Below are 22,495 nucleotides of genomic sequence, written 5' to 3'. Positions count from 1 at the left end.
AGGTTAGAGTCTGTCTATATCCCAATCTTGATTCAGACAGGTTCTATTTTCAAAGTAGGAATTTATAAAATGTTACATGAATTGACTGCCTGCAGATTGTGTCTGTACATTTACATGAACCCAAGGTCCCAGTTGAGACCATCCTCATGGGTACCGAATTTGGCTATCAGCCTCTGCTTGGCCACTCTGCATGGTTGCATATCCTGAAGTCTGCCCTGGAGGATGGTCACCCGAATATCCGAGACCAAATGTCCCTGAGCCCTGAAGTGTTCTCCGACTGGATGGGAACGTGTCTGCCTGGCGATTGTTGTGTGGTGTTGTAGCGTCTACTTAGTCTCGACAATGTACCATTGACACAATACTGACACATTAATTGACCATTTGAACTAACCTTGAACTGATACATGGCATGACAATTTACGTAAATAAGATTTCTTTTCCAAAGAATGCCATTGGATTAGCCTGTCTTTAATCATATTACAGTTGATTGAACTTCTCTTGTAATTAAGAACCCTTTCCCAGGAAATACTATTGGATTAACTTGCTGTAAATGATGTCACCTTATTACGTGTGATTGGTCTTTCTTGTAATTAAGGCTGTACTATTTCTTTAAAAACATATGACATATTTTCAAATATAATTGTGCAACTTCACCACAGAACACAGAAGCCTTAACCTCTGTATTGCTGCAGAGAATTGCATTAAGGTACCTTAATTCAATAAACTAATGACCCTTGCTTTTTGAACAGACTGTATTCGTTGATTCTTTTGACTGATCTCAAATCAAGAGGCCTCTCTTGAGGGGGCTTTGATCTTCACCTGCAGCGTATGATTTAGACAATATTGGTCGAATCACAAGTACCTGCCGCATACATGGTGGTGGTGTCCCCAGAAGCGGAGAAACTATGCCATGTTCTTTGCAGCCTGCAACACATTATCGATGAGGATGAACACCTCACCAAGACATTCCGTACACCTCCACTTCTCGCCTTTAAACAACGGCCAAACCTTAAATAGACCATTGTCTGCAGCAAACTGCCCAGCCTTCAGGACAACATCGACCACAATGTCGACTCTCCTGCTTCTCAGATGTTGCCACACCAGTTGTGCTTTTCCAGCACCACACTTTTTGTTTCTGACCACACAACCCTGCCAGGTCAACCACTGCAAGATGTGTCAGAGTGTCGACATGGATATGACCATTACACATGGAAACATGTACATGGTACACTGGTGGTCAGGGACATTCGGCCTCGGATCTTCAGGTGACCATCCTCCAAGGAAGACTTCGGGATACACAACACAGAGTGGCCGAGCAGAGGCTGAAATCCAAGTTTGGTACCCATGAGGATGGCCTCAACCAGGACCTGGGGTTCATGTCACACTATAGTTGACCCCCTATACTATACAATCTAACATATACACTCACACACATACACATACATGCACACATGCTCACACACTCACGCAGACCCTTTCTCATACGCTCCTTCTCTCTCAGACACACATACACCCCCTGAGAGGTGCACATATATAAACAAATGGACTCACACTCACTTTCTCTCTCACTTTCTCTCTCTCTCTCTCTCTCCCTCCCACCCTCACATGCATGCACGCACACACAAATATAAGTCTATGAGGTGAATTCGCATATGCATAATTGTAATTGCCGATACATTCTATTATGTCCAAAAAGGACATAATCTGCAGGCAGTCGTTTTAGGCAGTCAATCCATGCAACATTTTATAAATTCCTACTTTGGAAATAGAACCAGTCTGACTCAAGATTGGGATACAGATGGACTCTAACCTCACACTTTTAATGCATTGTTTGAGTTGAGATGTCACCTTTATTTAATAAAACCTTAAATTACCTCGAGAATGTGACTTGAAAGTAGTTCTAGGATTTACATATTAATGAACCAATACCTACAACGCATTCTAAAAGATGAAAGACTTAACAGCAACCTCGGTTTGTTCAATTTATTGTATCAGTTGCATGCATGACACCTTTTGCTGTAAATTGTGTCTCATGATTCTGCTCCACAGCCACCTAATGAAGGAGCAGTGCTCCAAAACAAACCTGTTGGACTATAACCTGGTATTGTGTAATTTTTGACAACGTTTAGAGGCATTGTGCTTTCTATTCTGTTGTCTGAGCAGTCTGCTGGAACCCCTGTAAAGACTGCTGTTTAGGCCTCTCGAGATTCAGTAAATCCAGGTGCTTTATGAATAAACATGTATGTGCCACTCATTTGCATCTGAAGGCTTCACGACAGTCTTAAAACTGGCATGTGCCCCAATTTAATGTGTATTTAAGTCTTCGTGGGGTAGAGCACTGGCCACACATTGAAAGGACAGCTCTCCAATCAAGTCGGGTTGACCTTAAACATGATTTAAGTAAAAAGAAAACAGTTAATCCCTAAAGACAATAATAAGATAAAAATCAGCCGCAGGTTTAGTATTATCATTGGCATTCAAATTGCTAATGCAACAAACTTTTGTCCTAGTCACAAATGTTTCATCGCAATCAATGGTTTGACATGACAACTACTATTCACAAAAGCGCAACATCAAATCACTGGCTGTCAACTGCAATCTGAGAAAAAGACATCTTCACTGTTATTTGCTGAATATAGGTTTTATTTTCCCTCTGGAGAAGTGAGTGGTTGAATGTAAAATAGCTCTTACCTTGTAAGGATTTTCCAATTATTTCCTGTTGGTTTTAAGGTTTTAGCTGAATACTTACTAATGTCTCTAAATTGCGGAGGTCCTTCGTTTTACGTAACTCTAGGTTTTCCAAATTTTCCATAAATTTTTCATCAAATTTTTCTTTTGAGACTTGTGATTGAATTGTGTCGCTTGGAGGTGGAAGTTCTCTGTGGGAAGGGAATTAATGACAACTTAATAGAAAGACAGAAAATAAGTTGTCTATAAATCAGATATAAATCCTAAAGATATTTTAAAGATACCTTTAATGCTGACAGAATCCTTAACCAGAAGATCAATGCTTCCCAAACTACTTCCGTCTGTCATCTGACTTTACAGTTTGAAAGTTTTGTGACCCTCCACTCTCCTCAATGAGAGCTGAGAGACCATGGGGATTTGAGAAGTGAATGGGAGCAAGAAGTGTACACCGATTAGAACAGGTGTGCAGCTGTTATAACTTGGTCACAGTTTCACAGTCCCCTCTGTTTACTCAGAGGTTTAGACCCCAGAATTTCAGCTTGTGAACCCACTTGGGATCCAACCTGCACTTTGGGAAACTCTGCATTAGTTGTTACATTTAGAATTATGAGCATACAAACTTGATTCATTGAGACAACATAATGCAAACAGAAGTAATAGAAAAGGAATACAGTATTTAAGACTACTTCACCATTCAAGAAAATCCTTCCACATCCATCAGACAACTTGAGGGATCCTTCCACATCCATCAGAAAATCTGTTCCCAGGATGACCAATTCCACCTCAGGAAGTCCCAGATGGCCTCCTTCGTCCATGATTGTAACTTCCTTTTCCACGTGGTTGACAATGCCTTCCAGGGCATCTCCTCCACATCACACCCCAGTCCTCCCAACGCAACAAGGACAGAACCCCCCAGTCCTCACCTTCCACCTCACCAACCTCTACAGACATTGCATCATCCTTCGTCACTTCTGTCACCACCAAACGGACCCCACCAGCAAAGATATATTTCCCACCCTATCCCTATTAGTTGTCCAGAGAAACCATTCCCTCTGCGACTCCTTCGTCACATCCACAGCCACACCTGGCACCTTTCCCTGCCACTGCAGGAAGTACACACTGTGCCCACACCACACCCCTTACCTCCGTCCAAGGCCCCAAGGAATCCTTCCACATCCGTCAGAAACTCAGTGTGGTCTCTTCGATATCGGGGAGACAGAGTGCCTTCTTGCGGATCGTTTCAGAGAACATCTCTGGGACATCTGCACCCACCCAACCCCACCACTCCATGGTTGAACACTTCAGCTCCCCCTCCCACTCCATCAAGGATATTCAGGTCCTGGGCCTCCTCCACCGCCAAACCGTTACTGCCCGACACCTGGAGGAAGAACGCCTCATATTGTGCCTTGAGACTCTGCAACCACATGGGATAAATGTGGATTTCAACAGCTTCTACATTCCCCCCCCCCCCCCCCCCAACCACACACACACACACACACACACACACACACACATTATCCCAGTCCCAAGCTCCAACTCGGCACTGCTCTCTGGACCTGTCCATCTCGCCCTTCTCTGACCTATCATCTTCTCCTTCACTTCATCCACCTATTGCTTCCTCAGGAACCTTCCCCTCAACCCCACCCCGCTCCCATTTTTCTCTCAGCCCTGGCCCACATGCCTTATTCCTGATGAAGAGCTTATGTTCAAAATGTTGACTCTCCTGCTCCTTGGATGCTGCCTGACCTGCTGTGCTTTCCCAGCACCACACTCTTGACTCTGCAGTCCTCACTTTGGCCAAGAGGATTGTGGCTTATCTTCCACCACTATCCCATGTCTCTGGATTCTCTTTGTGTTCAAAAATCTACTGATCTCTGTCTTAGATATGCTCAGTCCCAATATCAGACTAATATCTGGGATGGTAAGACTGATATATAAGGAGAGTTTGTATCACTTAGGATTAATTTCACTTGAGTTCAAAAGAATGAGGGGATCTCATAGAAAGCCATAAAATGTAAACAAGACCAGATAGAGTAGATGCAGGAAGGGTATTCCCAATGATGGTGGAGTCCAGAGCTAGAGTTAAAGCGTAAAGATATGGGATAGATCATTTAGAACTGAGATGTGAAGAAATTTCTTCACTCAAGGAGTGATAAGCCTATAGAGTTTGCTATCACAGAAAGCAGTCAAGGTCAAACCATTGTATGATTTCAAGAGAGAGTTGGATACAGCACTTGGGGCAAGAGGAATCAAAGGAACTGGGAGGAAAGTGAGAAGAAACCACTGAGTTGGATGATCAGCCATGATTGCAATGAATGATGGTGCAGGCTTGAAGGGATGAATAGCCTATTCCAGCCTCTATTTTCTAAATTTCTATACTGTGGTTAAGAATGCCAAAGATGTATGGTTTCAAAGATTTGAGTAAAGATATTTCTCCTCATCTCATTCCTAAATGGTTGAACCCTAATTCTGATACTGTGGTATAGATCTTATTTCTGTACATAGGGGAAGCACCTTCCTTGTATTGTACCTTGTCAAGTTCTTTAAGATTTCAGTCTATTTTCAGGAGATCACCTCTCTTTTTCTAAAGAGCAGTATGTAAACAGTGTATCATGCAGGAATGATTCATTCATTCATTTATTTTAAGTAGAAAGCAACAAACACTAGCTTATGATATTGTACCAATAACAGGGTAATAGGTATCACTATACAGAGGAGGTGTTTTAGCAAATGATGCCAATGAAATAGATAACTATAAGCTATAAAGGACTGGAGGATGTTTGAGAGTGAGATATATATATATATATATATATTATCCAATATATTTTAAATATTTTTGCATATAGGTAGTGTCTACTTTCTTAAGAGTTGCAATAAAATACAAGTAAAGCATATTAGAGGAAGCCCCATGTTTAGAAAATTTGAGCCTTTAAAAAATCCTTTAATTTTTAGCCCTGGAAATAAATTTCCTATCATCTGGTACTTTTGTTTTCCTAAATAATTTAAAAAGTAAAATATAGCAAAAATAGTCAATCACAACTTTGCCCTTCCTTGAAAGCCATAAAAAACCTTCATTCTCCAAACAAAAATATTACATTTCCATCACCATAACATTGGCAGCCATAATGCAAGCTTCCAAGACCTGAAGTTCTGAAATTGTCTGCCTAAATCTCTCAGCATTGTTTCGTTCCTCACCTCATTTAAGATGCTCTTTAAAACCTAACTTTTTTTTTGCCATTCTCTTGGTCACCTGTCCAACAATCTGAGGAAAAGCAGCATTTGGATTCCATTATGATTCTTCTTCAGTTCTAATGTTCTTAAGCGATGTTAACATTTTTCCACAGATGCTGCTAGACTTGCTGAGTTTCTCCAGCTTTTTCTGTTTTGGTTTCAGATTTCCAGCATCTGCAGTTATCTGCTTGCATTGTCTTCATTTCTCTATCTGATTCAGTATTAACTTTAGTTTCATCACGTTCCTGTGAACCGGCTTAATATTGTGGGCCATTCTGAACACTACACTTCAGGAAAGATAGAATTGCTTTAAAAAGGGTACAGAGGAGGGGTTAGATAATTCAGCTTTGAAAAGAGTAGGGTTATTATCCATGGAATGGCGAAGATTAGGTATTGATCCAATATAGGTTTTCAAAATTATGAGAAGTTTTCATAGAGTAGATAGAGAATACAGAGTGAGTTAATAACCATGTGGTCAGAGATTTAAAACAGTGTAAAAACACCTAGCAGGGAAATTAGGAAAATGTTCAAGATCTTGAAAGTTGTACCTAACAGCATGGCATAAGCTGATAACATAAACAACTTTAAAAAGGGACATAAAAACAGGGATATGAGACTAATTATGATTGCTCTTTAATATATCTAACACGGGAACAACAGGTCAAATACATCTAATAAAAGCAAATACTACAGATGTTGGAAATTTCATTAAAACATCTTGTTCCCTGCAAACATATCTGTCCTAGGCCTGCTATAGTTTTCCAACAGAGCTAGTTAGAGGAAAAACATCTAATTTTCTGCTTAGGGACTTTACAGTGTCCAGGACTTAACACTGAGTTTTACAATTTTCAGAGCCATGACCTCTATCTTCCATGTTGATTTCAACACCCACCCCTCCAACTCTAGTCTTGTGTCTTGTTGACTTTGCTCTAAGTATAACAGACCCATTTTCTCCTTTTCACACCTATCATTTCCTTCTATTTTATGTCTCTCTCCTTATCACCATTAGCACTCCCTTTTGTCTTTTGTTCAGGACACCCTCATCGCACTTCCTCCCACTCTATCAACAACATAAAAACCACAATTTCCAGCCCCTTTCCATTCTGAAGAAGGGTTATATTACACTTTAAACGTTAACTCTGATTTCCTCTCCAAGGATGTTGCCAGACCAGCTGAATGTTCCAACATTTTCTGTTTTTCGGTCAAATATCTACTCGTGCATGTGCTTGCTATAAGGCTTCACATCCTCCTGGACTATTTTGTTGTCAGCCTGTTTGGCTCTTTTTGTCAATGAATACTTGGTGTGACCACGAGTGTTAACCTTGCAAATACTGTTTTGAGCAACTAAATGGAGTTAAAAATCCAAAACAGGCAAAAATCTATTTTTACCCCAACCCAATACACCAATAAACTATTGATAAGACAATCCCAGAATGTATTAGCTTACATACTTACTTCTTAGCCTCTGGCTTGCAGAGAGCAGTTTTGGACATTGTCCTAGTGCAGTGCCTATTTGGTGATGATCTATTCTGTGGAACTTCTCTTTGGCGTGGCTGTGATTTACATTTCTTCTTTGGCTGTTTCAGCAAATGAATAGAACCGTAGATTAGCAGAAGTCTAATTCAGAAGTCTGAAGTCAGTATTACTATACTACACACAAGAGAGGCTCTATCAAAAGTGCCCTCACCTCCAGCACATTGTGTTTCATTTTCTTTTGTCTCTCTTCCTTTCATTTTTAGTTTTTTTTATTACTACCATTAATGTAATATTATCCATGAATTGATTTGCTGTCCATAATGCTGTTATAATGAATGGAAATCATAATATCATTTGCCAGCATGTGAAATGGAAATTTACTGGGGAAGTTCATTGGCTTTAATATAACCAGTGGTGTCCCACTATTGAAGCCTCAACTATACAGAATATTTATTCATGATTTAAATTATGGGATAGATTTACATATTCATCTTTTCATTGACATTAAATAGGCAGCTTTAAAAGCAGTGAAAATGAAAACATAAATGTATACAAACTGTGGGAATGACGGTTCATTGAATTGAATTGAATTGAATTTATTGTCACATGTGCGGAGGCACAGTGAAAAGCTTTGTCTCGTGAGCAATACAGGCAGATCACAGAGTTAAATAGCATAGATAATTAAATAATAGGTAAACAGTGGCAACAACAAAAATACAGGTACAGGCGAATGTTAAGAATTTATGAGTCCATTCAGTATTTTAACAACAGTAGGGTCAAAACTGTTTTGAAACTGGCTGGTGCGTGTGTTCAGGCTTCTGTACCTCCTCCTCTCTGGTAGAAGTTGTAGAAAAACATTGCCAGGGTCGGATGGATCTTTGTGAATGCTGCCGGCCTTTCCTTGACAGCGGGCCTGGTAGGTGGATTCTATAGATGGGAGGTTAGTCTTTGTGTTTGTTGGGGCCGAGTTCACCACTCTCAGAAATTGCCTCCAATCTTGAATGGTACATACCAGGTAGTGATAAATCCAGACAGAATGCTCTTGATGGCGCACCTATAAAGGTTGGCAAGGGTATTAACCATCATGCCAAATTTTCTCAGCTGCCTGAGGAAGAACAGGCATTGTTGGGCCTTTGCGAACAGTGCGTCCACATGAAGAGTTCAAAAAAGCTTGTTGTGGATGACCATTCCCAGGAGTTTGACACCCTCACTCGTTCCACCTCTGTGCTGTTAATGTGTAGGGGGGCATGAGTAGCATCCCACCCAAAGTCAATAATGAGTTCCTTGGTTTTGCCTGCATTTAGAGCTAGGTTGTTCACAGTACACCATTTTTCCAGGTCTTCCATCTCCCGTCTATAGTCTGTTTCGTTGCCATCTGAGATTCGACCGACAATGGTGGTGTCATCAGAGAACTTGTAGGTGGCATTAGTCTGGTATTTGGTGATGCAGTCTTGAGAGGATAATAGTGTTGAGGTTGACTGTAGTTAATGAGTGGGATTCATATGTAGCTGTTCTTGGTGTCAAGATGTTCTAGGGAGGAGTGAAAGGAAAGTGATATGGCATCTGACGTGGATCTGTTGGAGTGGTTCAAGAATAGTGGGGAGGCTGGAGTTGATTAATGCCATGACTAGCCTTTCAAAGCACTTCATGACCACCGAAGTTAGGACCACTGGGCAGTAGTCATTGAGGCATGCTGCATGAACCCTCTTTGGCACAGGGATGATGTTGGCCCTTTTGAAACAGGCAGGGACAGTGGTCTGTTGCAGAGAGAGGTTGAAGATGGCCGAGAAGACCTTTGCCAGTTGATCTGCGTATTGCCCTGAGTACATGGCCTGGTACTCCATCTGGTCCCATTGCTTTCCTTGGATTCACACAAAGGAAAACTGATCTGACCACTGATGCAGGGACTGTTGGGATAGGTTTGGCAGGACTTGTTGGAATAGGTGTTACCTCTCCACCGAAATTCTGCTCAAAGCGAGCATAGAAGGCACTGGGAGGAATGTGTCATCGTCTGCTATCTACCACTCGTTATTATCATATCAATAGGCATGAATGTAAAGATTAAGTGCATGGAATATAATACAATACAATAAATAGGAGAAGGAGTATGCTGTATAACTTCTGTGATGCGTGGTCTGATCTTGACCGCAATTCCACTTACTTGCCTGTTCCTCAAAGTGCTTTAGCTCTGCTTTGGTTCAAAAATCTATATCAGTCTATCTCAATCTGACTATACTCAATGACTCATATAATCATATGGAATCATATTGTATAATTTGATTAAATATTGTTAGACTGTACATCAGTGGCTTGTTAACAGGTTGGATTTTTCCATTCACATTTAAAAAGCGAGTGAGTGAGTTTCATGGCAGATTTTACTTGGATCTGGGGCAAATTTTTTATGTGAAATTCTGCTTTCCGTATCATTCCTTAGGCAGTCAACACATTGCATGCTTTTCCTGGAGAATCAATAGGCAACCAACCAACCCATTAAATTCCACTGTGCTGTGCTGCTCTCCCATTATCACTAATGCTAACACATACTTCTTCTGCACACCTTGGATAACAAATTCCCTCTCTTCTCACACGGCCACTCGTTGCATCCAGTGACTTTCCACCAAGAAGAGGACTGCAGTGGAGAGCCTCAGCTCCAGCTCTGACTCTAAGGAGGAAGTGAGTGAAACACCCAAGGTTCCACCAATGAGGCACTCTCCAGCCGCTTACCTGGGTTGGATAGTTTATCCAAATTAGCCTCAGGGGTACAATCTAGTGAACATATCACCAACAAGTCTCTGCAACTATGCTGTTCAAAGTCCTGCCATTAACTGTATATTTTTCCTTAACATTTGACCTCCCAAACTGCAGCACCTCTCACTTATCCTAATTAAACTCCATCTGCCATTTCTCCACCCATATCTATATATCCTGTTGTATCCTTTGATAACCTTCTACACTATCCACAGCTCCACCAATCTTTGTATCCTCTGCAAACTTACTAAACTACCCATCTACATGTTCATCCAAATCATTTATATATATCACAAACAGCAGAGGTCCCTGTACGGATCCCTGTGGAACACCACTAGTCATAGAGCTCCAGCCTGAAAAAAACAACCTTCTACCACTACCCTCTGTCTTCTATGGGCAAGCCAATTCTGAATCCATACGGCCAAGTCACTGTGGATCCCATGCATTTTAACCTTCTGGATGAGCATACCATGAGGGACTTTGTTGAAAGCCTTACTAAAATTTACGTAAACAACATCCACTACTCTACTCACATTGATCATTTCTGTCACCTCCTCGAAAAATTCAATCAAGTTAGTAAGACATGACCTGCCCTGCATGAAGCCATGCTGACTGCCCTAATTAGGGCATGCTTTTCCAAATGCGCATAAATCCAATCCTTAAGAATTCTCTCCAAAACTTCCCAACCACTGAAGTGAGATTCATCAGTTTGTAGTTTCCTGGATTATCCCTATTTTCCTTCTTGTATAGAGGAGCAACATTAGCTACTCGTTAGTCCTTCAGGTCATCTCCAGTGGCTAGTGAGGATACAAAGATCGTGGTCAAGACCTCAGCAATCTCCTCTCTTGCCTCTCTCAATAACCTTGGATAGATATCATTGGGCCCTGGGGAGTTATCCACCTTAATCCTCTTCAAGAGATCCACCACTTCTTTCTTGATCTCAAAATGCCCTAACATCTTAGCATGTTCCACACAAATCTCAGTATCCTCTATATCCTTTTCCAGGATGAATATTGTTGTAAATGACTCATTTAGGATCTCACCCACATTCTTTGCCTCCAAACACAAGTTCCTTCCTTTATCCTTGAGTGGCTCTACTTTCACCCTAGTTATCCTCTTGGTTTTAATGTATGTATAGAATGCTCTGGGATTCTCTTTGACCCTACTTGCCAAGGTCATTTCATGGCCCCTTTTTGATCTCCTAAATCCCTGTCTGAGTACTTTCCTGCTTTCCTCACGGGCCCTGTCAGTTTTAGCTTCATAAATCTTACATATGCTTCTTTTGACTAAATTCATGATCTTCCTCCTTACTGGTAAATGCCAGTCTTGAACTTTCCCCAGCAGGTCTTTAAATAGTTTCTATGTGTCAGATGTGGACTTGCCTGATAACAGCTTCTCCCAATTAACACTGTCTAATACATTGTAATTTAGTTGAAGCAAAAATATCCCACGAGACAGGCTACTGCACAGGCACTCACAGGATGGAGGAGCGACAGACAGATGCCCCCTACATTGCATCTTCTCAGGGGGTGCACAACAGTGGTGTCAGGCCCCTCCATCTTCTTCTGCCCATAATTCCAAAATCTGTGGCAGTACAAGTTGAGGAAGTGAGCCTTTATCAGGGTAGAGGTCTCTTAGCAGGCCCGGACCTAAACTCACAAGGAGAGGACTGCCCAAGTCTTTTGAGTCAATACAGCAGGTTCCCTCTACCCCAGCTACAGAAGTTGGGCATCTACTTGCCTGGAGTGGGAGACAGAGGGAGAAGAAAGCATACTTTGGGCACATTGGTAGTACAGGCAAGGAATCATTGGAAAATCATCACTTTTATTCACACACTTCCACTTGCACTATTTCAATGTCTGCTACAGTATGATGTTCACTGTCAGATCTAGATAAGTCACGTCTACATGAGAGCTGAGTAGCCTCTTCAAGCATCCCAAAAGGTAAAAGATGCTGTAATTGCCAAGCAATGCTCATCACTCACACGTAGCCAGGCATTGTACCATACAATGGACAACATGAGGCTAAACACAATGGGCTGTGCACATCATTCTTCACTTACACCCACTTTGTGAGTGAGAATAGGGAATCTGTGATGATTGCACATATCTCTGCAAGAAAGGTTACTTCTAAGTTACAGCTCTTCAAGGGAGCGCTGTGACACTCAAGACTGGAAAATGTACAATAAGCAGCTTACATATCCACTGTCTGTCAAACAATGGGTCTGCTGAGAAAGGCAGAGTGCTGCTCCTCACAGGTTAAATGCTGTGCTAACCGATAGTATTTCAGGGCAACCTAAGATTCCTTGCCTGTACTACCAATGTGCCCAAAGTATGCTTTCTTCTCCCTCTGTCTCCCACTCCAGGCAAGTAGATGCCCAACTTCTGTAGCTGGGGTAGAGGGAACCTGCTGTATTGACTCAAAAGACTTGGGCAGTCCTCTCCTTGTGAGTTTAGGTCCGGGCCTGCTAAGAGACCTCTACCCTGATAAAGGCTCACTTTCTCAACTTGTACTGCCACAGATTTTGGAATTATGGGCAGAAGAAGATGGAGGGGCCTCACACCACTGTTGTGCACCCCCTGAGAAGATGCAAGGTTATAATGTGGTCTAATTTGGTCCTGCAATCAGTAAGTCAGAAATTAGAAATTAGGACCTCAAAATCAGTCACCCCTAATTATTCCCAGGATCACATGTCAGTGAGTGTTAAAAATCAGAAAATCAGACAGATGAATGTGTAGCTGGTAAGAGGTATGGGAGAAAGGGTTTTAGATTCCTCTGTCAAGGGAACTGATCTAAGACAGATTGCAGTTGTACAAACTGGACAGAGCCAGAACTCAGTTCTTTACCAGGCATTTTGCACATGCTATTGCAGTAGGTTTAAACTAATTCAACAGGGATGTGGGAACCCAGAAAAAACATTAGAGAACAATACCAGGATGGATGAAATACTGGGAGAGGCAGATAACAATAGAAACAAAATCCCTACTGTGTGGAAGCAGGTCATTCAGACCATTGAGTCCACACCAGCCCTCCGTACAGCATCCCATGCAGAGCCAAACCCCCAACTCTATCCCTGTAATCCTACATTTCCCATGGCTAATCCACATCCCCTGTACATATGGACAATTTTAGCATGCCAATCCACCTAATCTGCACATCTTTGAACTGTGAGAGGAAACCAGAGCACCTGAAGGAAATGAGGACAATCTGCAAACTCCACACAGACAATGGCTCGAATTTAACCTGGGTACATGATGCTACAAGGCAGTAGCGCTAACCATTAAGCCACCATACTTAAGTATTTCAGGGCAACTTAACAATCTATGCTGTGGTATAGTGGAAGCAGAAAGTAGTGAAGTCTAAATCAGGGTTACACTGCAAATATATGAATTCTTATTACATAAAGGTACTGACTGCCTTGTGGAATTATTATGTTTTGGTCAAGATCTGACTCAAGGAATGGCAGGTTTAGGTATTAAATATTCCTGGCTACAAGAGTTCATAAGAAAAAGGAAAGGAAGAAAGATGGCAATTTTGATTAAGGAGAACTGGTGAAAAAGGATGTGCTACAGGGTTCAAAAACAAAATTGATATGGCTAAAGTTAAGGAACAAAAAGACTGAATGACATTGCTTAATGTAATCTCTTGACCATTTACTAATGGAAAAGATAGAGAGGAATAAATCTGCAAATAAATTAACAATAGATGCAAACATCATACAGGAGTTATGATGAGGGACTTTTAATTCCCAGAATATAAGACTGAAATAATTGTAGTGTGAAGAGTAGCAAGGGGCAAGCTTAGGTTGTGATCAGGAGAATTTCCTACAGCAGTCCGTGTCCGATCCAACAAGAAAGGAGGCACTGCTAGACCTGGTTCTTAGAAATTAAGCTAACCAAGGGGGAGCATTCAGAGGACAGTGATTATTGTATCATAAGTTTTAAGATAATAGTGGGAAATGAACAAATAAACAATTTAGGTTAAGAATAGTCAACTATTGGACACCTGACTTCAATGGAACAAGAATGTTGCTGGACCAGGTAGGCCTGAATCAAAGATTAGCAGGTAAAACAGTAGCTAAGCAAAGGGCTACCTTCAGAAAAAACATGTTTTGGGCACAGAAAACATATATTCCATCAAAAGGGTAAAGTAGTACAAATAGATCGAGAGCTGGAGGTATTAAGTTAATCCTGGGTTGTGAACAGGTTCTGTTCTGGAGTTTGTTGGCAATTCAATTTGGATGCAAGTCAGGACACAAAGCATTCAATGTAAAATAGCCATTTGTAAGGACAGGCAATATTCATATGCCGGATCTTTAAAATTACAATTATGGCATTGTGTTCGTAAGTGTAAGCAGACATAACTTGGACGTTTGTAATTTGAGGATCCCTTGTACTTTGCATTATTTTGTTTAGAGCTGAAAATGTGGTGCTGGAAAAGCGCAGCAGGTCAGGCAGCATTCAAAGAGCAGGAGAATCGACGTTTCGGGCATGACCCCTTCTTCAGGAATGAGGAGGGTGTGCCAAGCAGGCTAAGATAAAAGGTAGGGAGGATGGACTTGGGGGAGGGGCATTGGAAATGTGATAGGTGGAAGGAGGTTAAGGTGAGGGTGATAAGGTAAGGGTGATAGGCTGGAATAGGGGTGGGGGCGGAGAGGTCAGAAAGAAGATTGCAGGTTAGGAAGGTGGTGCTGAGTTCGAGGGTTGGGACTGAGACAAGGTGGGGGGAAGGGAAATGAGGAAACTGGAGAAATCTGAGTTCATCCCTTGTGGTTGGAGGGTTCCTAGGCAGAAGATGAGGTGCTCTTCCTCCAGCCGTCGTGTTGCTCTGGTCTGGTGATGGAGGAGTCCAAGGACCTGCATGTCCTTGGTGGAGTGGGAGGGGGAGTTGAAGTGTTGAGCCACAGGGCGGTTGGGTTGGTTGGTCCGGGTGTCCCAGAGGTGTTCTCTAAAATGTTCCGCAAGTAGGCAGCCTGGCTCCCCAATATAGAGGAGGCCACATTGGGTGCAGTGGATGCAGTAAATGATATGTGTGGAGGTGCAAGTGAATTTGTGGCGGTTATGGAAGGATCCCTTGGGGCCTTGGAGGGAAGTAAGGGGGGAGGTGTGGGCGCAAGTTTTGCATTTTCTGCCGTTGCAGGGGAAGGTGCCGGGAGTAGAGGTTGGGTTGGTGGGGGGTGTGGACCTGACGAGGGAGTCACAGAGGGAGTGGTCTTTTTGTAACACTGATAGAGGAGGGGAGGGAAATATATCCCTGGTGGTGGGGTCCATTTGGAGGTGGCGGAAATGACGACGGATGATACAATGTATATGGAGGTTGGTGGGGTGGTAGGTGAGGACCAGTGGGGTTCTGTCCTGGTGGCGATTGGAGGGGTGGGGCTCAAGGGCGGAGGAGTGGGAAGTGCAAGAGATGCAGTGGAGAGCATCATTGACCACATCTGGGGGGAAATTGCGGTCTTTGAAGAAAGAGGCCATCTGGGTTGTTCGGTATTGAAACTGGTCCTCCTGGAAGCAGATGTGGTGGAGACGAAGGAATTGGGAATATCGGATGACGTTTTTACAGGGGGCAGGGTGGGAAGAGGTCTAGTCTAGGTAGCTGCAGGAGTTGGTCAGTTTATAGTAAATGTTGATTCGGTCGTCCGAGATAGAATGGAGAGGTCTAGGAAGGGGAGGGAGGAGTCTGAGACGGTCCAGGTAAATTTGAGGTCGGGGTGGAAGGTGTTAGTAAAGTGGGTGAACTGTTCAACCTCCTCGTGGGAGCACGAGGCAGCGCCGATACAGTCATCGATGTAGCGGAGGAAAAGGTGGGGTTGGTGCCAGTGTAGCTGTGGAAGATGGACTGTTCCACATATCCTATGAAAAGGCAGGCAAAGCTGGGGCCCATGCGGGTGCCCATGGCTACTCCTTTGGTTTGGAGGAAGTGGGAGGATTGGAAAGAGAAGTTGTTAAGAGTGAGAACCAGTTCATTCAGTCGAAGGAGGTTGTCAGTGGAAGGGTACTGGTTAGTACGGCAGCAAAGGAGGAAGCGGAGGGCTTTGAGTCCTTCGTGATGGGGGATGGAGGTGTACAGGGACTGGATGTCCATGGTGAAGATAAGGCGTTGGGGACCGGGGAAGCGAAAATCATGGAGGAGGTGGAGGGCATGGGTGGTGTCCCGAACATAGGTGGGGAGTTCTTGGACTAAGGGGGACAGGACCATGTCGAGGTATGCAGAGATGAGTTCGGTGAGGCAGGAGCAGGCTGAGACAATGGGTCGGCCGGGGCAGTCAGGTTTGTGGATTTTGGGCAGGAGGTAGAAACGGGCAGTGCGGGGTTGTGGGACTATGAGGTTGGAGGCGGTGGATGGGAGATTCCCTGAGGAGATGAGGTTATGGATGGTCTGGGAGATGATGGTTTGGTGGTGGGAGGTGGGGTCATGGTCAAGGGGGCAGTAGGAGGAGGTATCCACGAGCTGGCATTTAGCCTCAGCGGTGTAAAGATCGGTGCGCCAAACTACCACCGCGCCTCCCTTGTTTTGTTTATACAAGGTGCCTTCCCCTATCTTGTTGTCAAACCTATTAATTGCTTTTGTGTGTACTTGTTTGATGTCACATTTGTATTCTTTCTTCAAGGTAGTGGGTCATAAAATTTGTCTTTATTTCATAGAGTCTTAGAGATGTACAGCATGAAAACAAACCTTTCAGTCCAACCTGTCTATGCCGACCAGATATCCCAATCTAGTCCCGCCTGCCAGCACCTGGCCCATATCCCTCCAAACCCTTCCTATTCGTATACCCATTCAAATGCCTCTTAAATGTTGCAATTGTACCAGCCTCTACCACTTCCTCTGGCAGCTTATTCCATGCACGTACCATGAACTACAATTTAATTGAGGTGTGATTGTTGTACGCTGAAAAATAAATTAGACCATATTTGTTGCAACCAACTGAGAAAATGAGTGGGGTGAGAGATGTGTAATTCCATCTCTTCACCTAGTCATACCACAAAACTAAACTATTTTCATACCAAATAAACCTCAGCACCTCATCACTAATACTTTCAAGACAAAAGAATAGATTAAAAAGTTGGAGCAAGAAAGTAAAAGGAGTTAGCAGATATGTCACTTTCCTCATATCTTTTGATTCCAGCCTCTCTTGGTAATAGGAATAAAGAGTTATAGTTTGATTCTTGAGCCAAAAAGCATTGTTATGAGCAATATTTAACCAGGATAGGCAGGTGCCCATTGGAAATAAGAACATTTGTTACAGTTTGAAAATAAAACTTTCAGAAAAGCTCAATTTGTAACCATAACATGATGCCAACCTTGTTTGGAATGCATTCTACCTTGACAGGATTTGGCATTATCATAGGAAATGGGCCTACATCAGACTTTGGTCTCAACTGACGATCTTCCCAGTCTTTCAAGGCAATACCAGCTTGCCGTATGGGAAATCCTTTATTAATACAGTACCTTGGACCCCTGAAATAGTTTGAAAAAAAAATGAAAATGTTCAGAATAATACATGCATGTTTGTAACAATATATAGGTGGCTATTTCTGTTGCTAGCTACTCAGGAGTATCATATTCATACTTGAATTGTAGTGAAGAGAATGATCAAAAGAAAATGATTAAAAGCTAGGAAAAAGTGAGTACTGCAGATGCTGGAGACCAGAGTCGAAAAGTGTGGTGCTGGAAAAGCACAGCCGGTCAGGCAGCATCAGAAGAGCAGGAGAATCAAAGTTTTCAGCATAAGCTCTTCATCAAAAAAGTTGATTGGGAATAATCAATACTTACAGATGTTAGTTACCATAGTATGTCTGCTTTAAAGATCGTGTGTCTGTTTTAAAGTATACAACTGTCATAATCTGGACCTGACAGTATCGTGGGTAAACCCATTTCATAACTGTGCATAAAGCTTCTTTTATGTGATTTGCAGTTAATAGATTCCACTCTATGCAATATATTAATGAAATATAAATAGATATACATTAAATATCATACCTATATCTCTCAGCCTTGTGTCTGTACTCACCAGTAGAGAAGCAGAGGTGAGACTACATCTGACTGAACTTGACTCAGGTTTTCTACAGTCCACTGAGAGACAGATGAGAGACCCAGCTTTGCACGTGCCTCCTCATTCATACAGTATTCACCCCCATTAAATAAATATCGATTCCGTATTTTGTTCAGATAACTTCAAGCCAAAGGACAAAATATAATCAAATACATTGTACAGAACAGAGTAGAGCAATGAAAGCATAAATAGGAGAATAATTTAAACAAACACTATTCATGATACGGAATAACAAACATTATGTTATACATTAACACAAAGGCAGATTAACTATGAGCAGACATACATTAAATCTAATTTGCACACCTTTTAGTAAGTGAAAATTCTGGGAGTTAAACTAAGTGCTTTGGGTAGTTAGGGAAGGAGGCATTGCTGTGTCTTATTCTAGCCATTTATGCAAGGGGCTGCTTTGTAGTCAAGCTGCTGCTAGTTAGATCTAAGAATGGGCTTAGGTGAATAGTGGGCTTTGTTGAGGAGGGCGAGCAACAACAAGATAAGGGAAAAGTAATTGTCCCTAATTCTGCCATTTTTTAAATGGGAAGAGATGGCAGTCAGTGGAGTGGTATATTCAGACGTAGATCATGGACCAGTCAAGTGACCCTGGCAATTACATCTGAGGAAGTGTGTCCAGCTGCAGCTCCTCTCAGGCTGCATGGATTTGTTGAAAGAACTGAGGAGCAGATAGGAGGCAGAGAATATGATAGATAGTAGCTTCAGGGAAGGATCATTCAACAAACTGATATGGGCAGAACTGAGAAATAAGAAGGGGGTGATCACTTTGATGGGATTGTACTATAGGCCTTCCCAGTAGTCAGCGGGAAATTGAGTAGCAATTTGCAGGGAGATTGCAGATAGCTGTAAGAATAATGGGATTGTAATGGTAGGGGATTTTAACTTTCCAAACAAAGACTAGACTGAGGGCTTGGATGGGGAAGAATTTGTTAGATGTGTTCAAGAAAGCTTTCTCAATTAACATGTAGGTGGCCCTATTAGAAGAGGGGTAAAACTTGATTTCCCTTTGGGAAATAAGGCAGGTCAAATGACTTAGATGTTAGTGGGGAGTTCCTTGGGACCAGTGACCATGATTGTATTAGTTTTAAAATAATTTACAGAAAAGGATAAGCCTGGTCCACAAGTTAAAGTTCTAAGTTAGAGCAAGGCCAATTTTCAATATATTAGACAGGAACTTGCAAAGGTTGATGCGGAAGGCTGTTTGCTGATACAGGGCTGTCAGCCAAGTAGAAAGCATTCAAAAACAAGATAATGAGAGTTCAGGGCCCACATATTCATATTAGTGTAAAGGGTGAGGCTGGCAGGAGTAGGTAATGCAGGATGGCCCGGGTCAAGAAAAAAAGGAGGTATACATCAGGTATAAACAGCTAGGATCAAGTGAACCACTTGAGGAGTATTGAGAGTTTTGGAGTATACTTAAGAGGGAAATCAGGAGGACAAAAAGAGGACATGAGATAGCTTTGACAGATGAGATAAAGGATAATCCAAAGGGATTCTACAAATAAGAGCAAAGGAGCAACTAGGGAGATAATAAGACCCCTTATAATAAGAACAACAAAGCTGTCAATGTATTTTGCATCAGTACTTATCATGGAGAAATACACAGAAGCGAGGGAACCTGGAGCAATAAAAAGTGATATCTTGAAAAGAATCCAAATTACAATAGAGGAGATGCTGGAGGTCTTAAAGTACATAAAGGTACATAAATCTCTGGGACCTGATCAAGTGTATACCAGGACATTGTGGGAAGCGAGGAAAGAAACTGTGGGACCTAAGCTGAGATATTTGTAGCATCGACACCCACAGGTGAGGTGAAATTTTGTGTCATTATTTAAGAAAGGTTGCATGCAAAAGCCAGGGACTATAGACCAGTGAACCTAACATCAGAGGGGTAAGTTGTTGGAGGGCATTTTAAGAGACAGGATCTGCATGCATTTGGAAACGCAAGGACTGATTAGGGATAGTCAGCATGGATTTGTGCATGGGAAATCATGTCTCACTAAATTGATTGAGTTTTTTGAATAAGTTATGGCGAAGATAGATGTAGGTAAAGTAGTAAATGTTGTCCACATGGATTTAGCAAGGCCTTCGATAAGGTTCCATGTGATGGACTAATTAGCAAGGTTAAATTACATGGGATCCAGGGAGAGCTAACCAACTGGGTACAAAATTGGCTTAAGGGTAGGGGACAGAGGTGGTGGGAGAGGGTTGTTGTTCATACTGGAAGCCTGTGACCAGCAGTGTGTTGCAAGGATCAATGTTGGATCCACTGTTGTTCATCATTTATATAAACAATTTGGATGAGAATTCAGGAAGCATGGTTAGTAAGTTTTGAAGATGACAGAAAACTTGGTGGCAGTGGGGACAGTGAAGAAAGTTATCTCAGAGGAGAATAGGATATTGATCAATTGGGCCAGTGGGCCAAGAAATGGCAGATGGAGTTTAATTCTGATAAATATGATGATTTGCAATTTGGTAAGACAAAATAGGGCAGGATTTATGCAGTTAATGGTAGGGCCCTTGGGAGTGTCGTTAGACAAAAAGATCTAGGGGTGCAGATACATAGTTCCTTGAAAGTGGTTTCTCAGGTAAACAGGGTAGTGAAGAAAGCATTTAGCTTGCTTACCTTGATTGGTTAGATCATTGAGTACAGGAGTTGGGATGCCATGTTACAGTTATATAAAACATTGGTAAAGCCACAATTGGAGTACCGTACAATTCTGGTCACCCTGCTATCAGAAGGATGCTATTAAACTGGAAAGGATGTAAAAGATGTACAAGGATGATACCAAGACAGAAAGTTTTGAGTTATAAGGAAAGGTTGGATAGGCTGGGACCTTTTTCCCTGAAGTCTAGGAGGTTAAAGGGTGACCTTACAGTGGTTTATAAAATCCTGAGGGGCACAGATAACGTGAATAGCCAAGTCTTTTCCCCAGTCTAGGGGAGGTCAAAGCTGGAGGGCATAGGCTTACAGTGAAAGGGTAAAGATTTAAAAGTGACCTGAGGGGCAACATTTTCACACAGAGCATGGTGCATATATGGAATAAACTGACTGAGGAAGTGGTAGAGGTGTGTACAATTACAACAATTATAAGAAATTTGGACAGGTACATGGATAGGAAAGGTTTAGAGTGATATCAGCCAAACACAGGCAAATGGGACTAGTTCAGTTTAGGAAACCTGATTAGCATGGACAAGTTGGGCCAAAGGGCCTGTTTGTATGCTGTATGACTGTATGAATCTCTATGACTCTAATTGGGTTGGACTGACCAGGAAAAGATTAGTCAACATTTTCTTAGGAATTGGAATTCTTTTAAACCCAGTCACAATATTTTTTTGCCAAAAGTACATCATACTGAAAAAAAGGGGTAGGAAGTTGTCAATGATGTTAGGAAGAAGTATTTCATTTCATGGAACTTAATTCTGAGGCAGGAAGGAACTGTATACTGTCAGGATGGGCTCCAGCTGGACCTGATTGGGACCAGGGTCCTAAGTAGAAATGAATGGACAGTCATAAGGACAAAGTATTTCTGGAGAGTTCCAATTCAGTAGATATCCTCATATTTGTCTACATTGAAATCTATTTACTAGTTTTCATCATTTACTTATTCAATATCTCTTTGCAATTTTATGCTTCTAATTGTACACCTTACAGTATTGAATTATGTGGCTTTCTATCCCATCTCAGGCCATGAATTAATATAGTGAATAAATAAAGCACTTGCACAGGTCTTGCTGCTCAGTCAAATTACTAACCAGGTCAACAATTTGCCTTCAATTCTATGAGTTCAGCTTTGGCTAACAGGCTTGATTTGGGAGATTTTATCAAATGCCTTCTGGAAGTTCATGGAGATAACATCCACAGACATTTTTCTGTCCACCTTTCTGGTCATCAAAAAAAAGTCAATCAGCTTTTTCAGACATAACCTATCCTTTACAAGTCAAGTCTGCATCTCTCCAATCAGTTGAAAGTTTCTGAGGTGTTCTGTCATCTTATCCTTAATTAAAGACCCTGGTAACTTAGTAGTCATACAACTCAATCACGCAGTTTGGTATCTTTTTCCATAACAATGGGTAGCACGAAACAGTGTTTACATTTAGTGAAGACAAGACTCAATTTTATTTCAATTGTTGCAAAGTAACTGGGAAATTGAACTAGTTATTACATGTGAGATGACATCAGAGTCGAATTGATTCTATTACTTGTAAAATTAGATGGTGATTCATTGTTACCTGCCGCTCTAGTTTCCCTTTACCAAACCATTCTTGTAGCTTTGGGAGGCTTTT

The 22,495-nt window shown here is 41.9% G+C and overlaps 1 protein-coding gene and 1 long non-coding RNA gene across 2 annotated transcripts in view; both read right to left on the bottom strand.

Moving 5' to 3' along the window:
* Nucleotides 1-22,495, bottom strand: part of LOC132815204 (regulator of G-protein signaling 22-like) — a 153,018-nt gene that overhangs the window by 58,358 nt on the left and 72,165 nt on the right. Inside the window, exons 9-12 of the mRNA XM_060824020.1 lie at nucleotides 18,155-18,316; nucleotides 17,466-17,601; nucleotides 7,375-7,496; nucleotides 2,750-2,879 (exon numbers count right to left, since the gene is read on the bottom strand). Coding sequence (XP_060680003.1) covers nucleotides 2,750-2,879; nucleotides 7,375-7,496; nucleotides 17,466-17,601; nucleotides 18,155-18,316 — 550 coding nt within the window. The remainder of the gene's footprint in view (nucleotides 1-2,749; nucleotides 2,880-7,374; nucleotides 7,497-17,465; nucleotides 17,602-18,154; nucleotides 18,317-22,495) is intronic.
* LOC132815392 (uncharacterized) lies at nucleotides 2,856-17,514 on the bottom strand. Its single transcript, XR_009644649.1, has 3 exons — nucleotides 17,445-17,514; nucleotides 7,375-7,496; nucleotides 2,856-2,879 (listed from the first exon to the last, which is right to left on the bottom strand). It is a non-coding gene; the product is annotated as an uncharacterized LOC132815392 (long non-coding RNA).

This window comes from Hemiscyllium ocellatum, chromosome 4 (assembly GCF_020745735.1).
Source record: "Hemiscyllium ocellatum isolate sHemOce1 chromosome 4, sHemOce1.pat.X.cur, whole genome shotgun sequence".
Taxonomy (NCBI): Eukaryota; Metazoa; Chordata; class Chondrichthyes; order Orectolobiformes; family Hemiscylliidae; genus Hemiscyllium; species Hemiscyllium ocellatum.
Note: the sequence above shows the minus strand (reverse complement) of the source record. Positions and strands in the feature narration are given on the sequence as shown.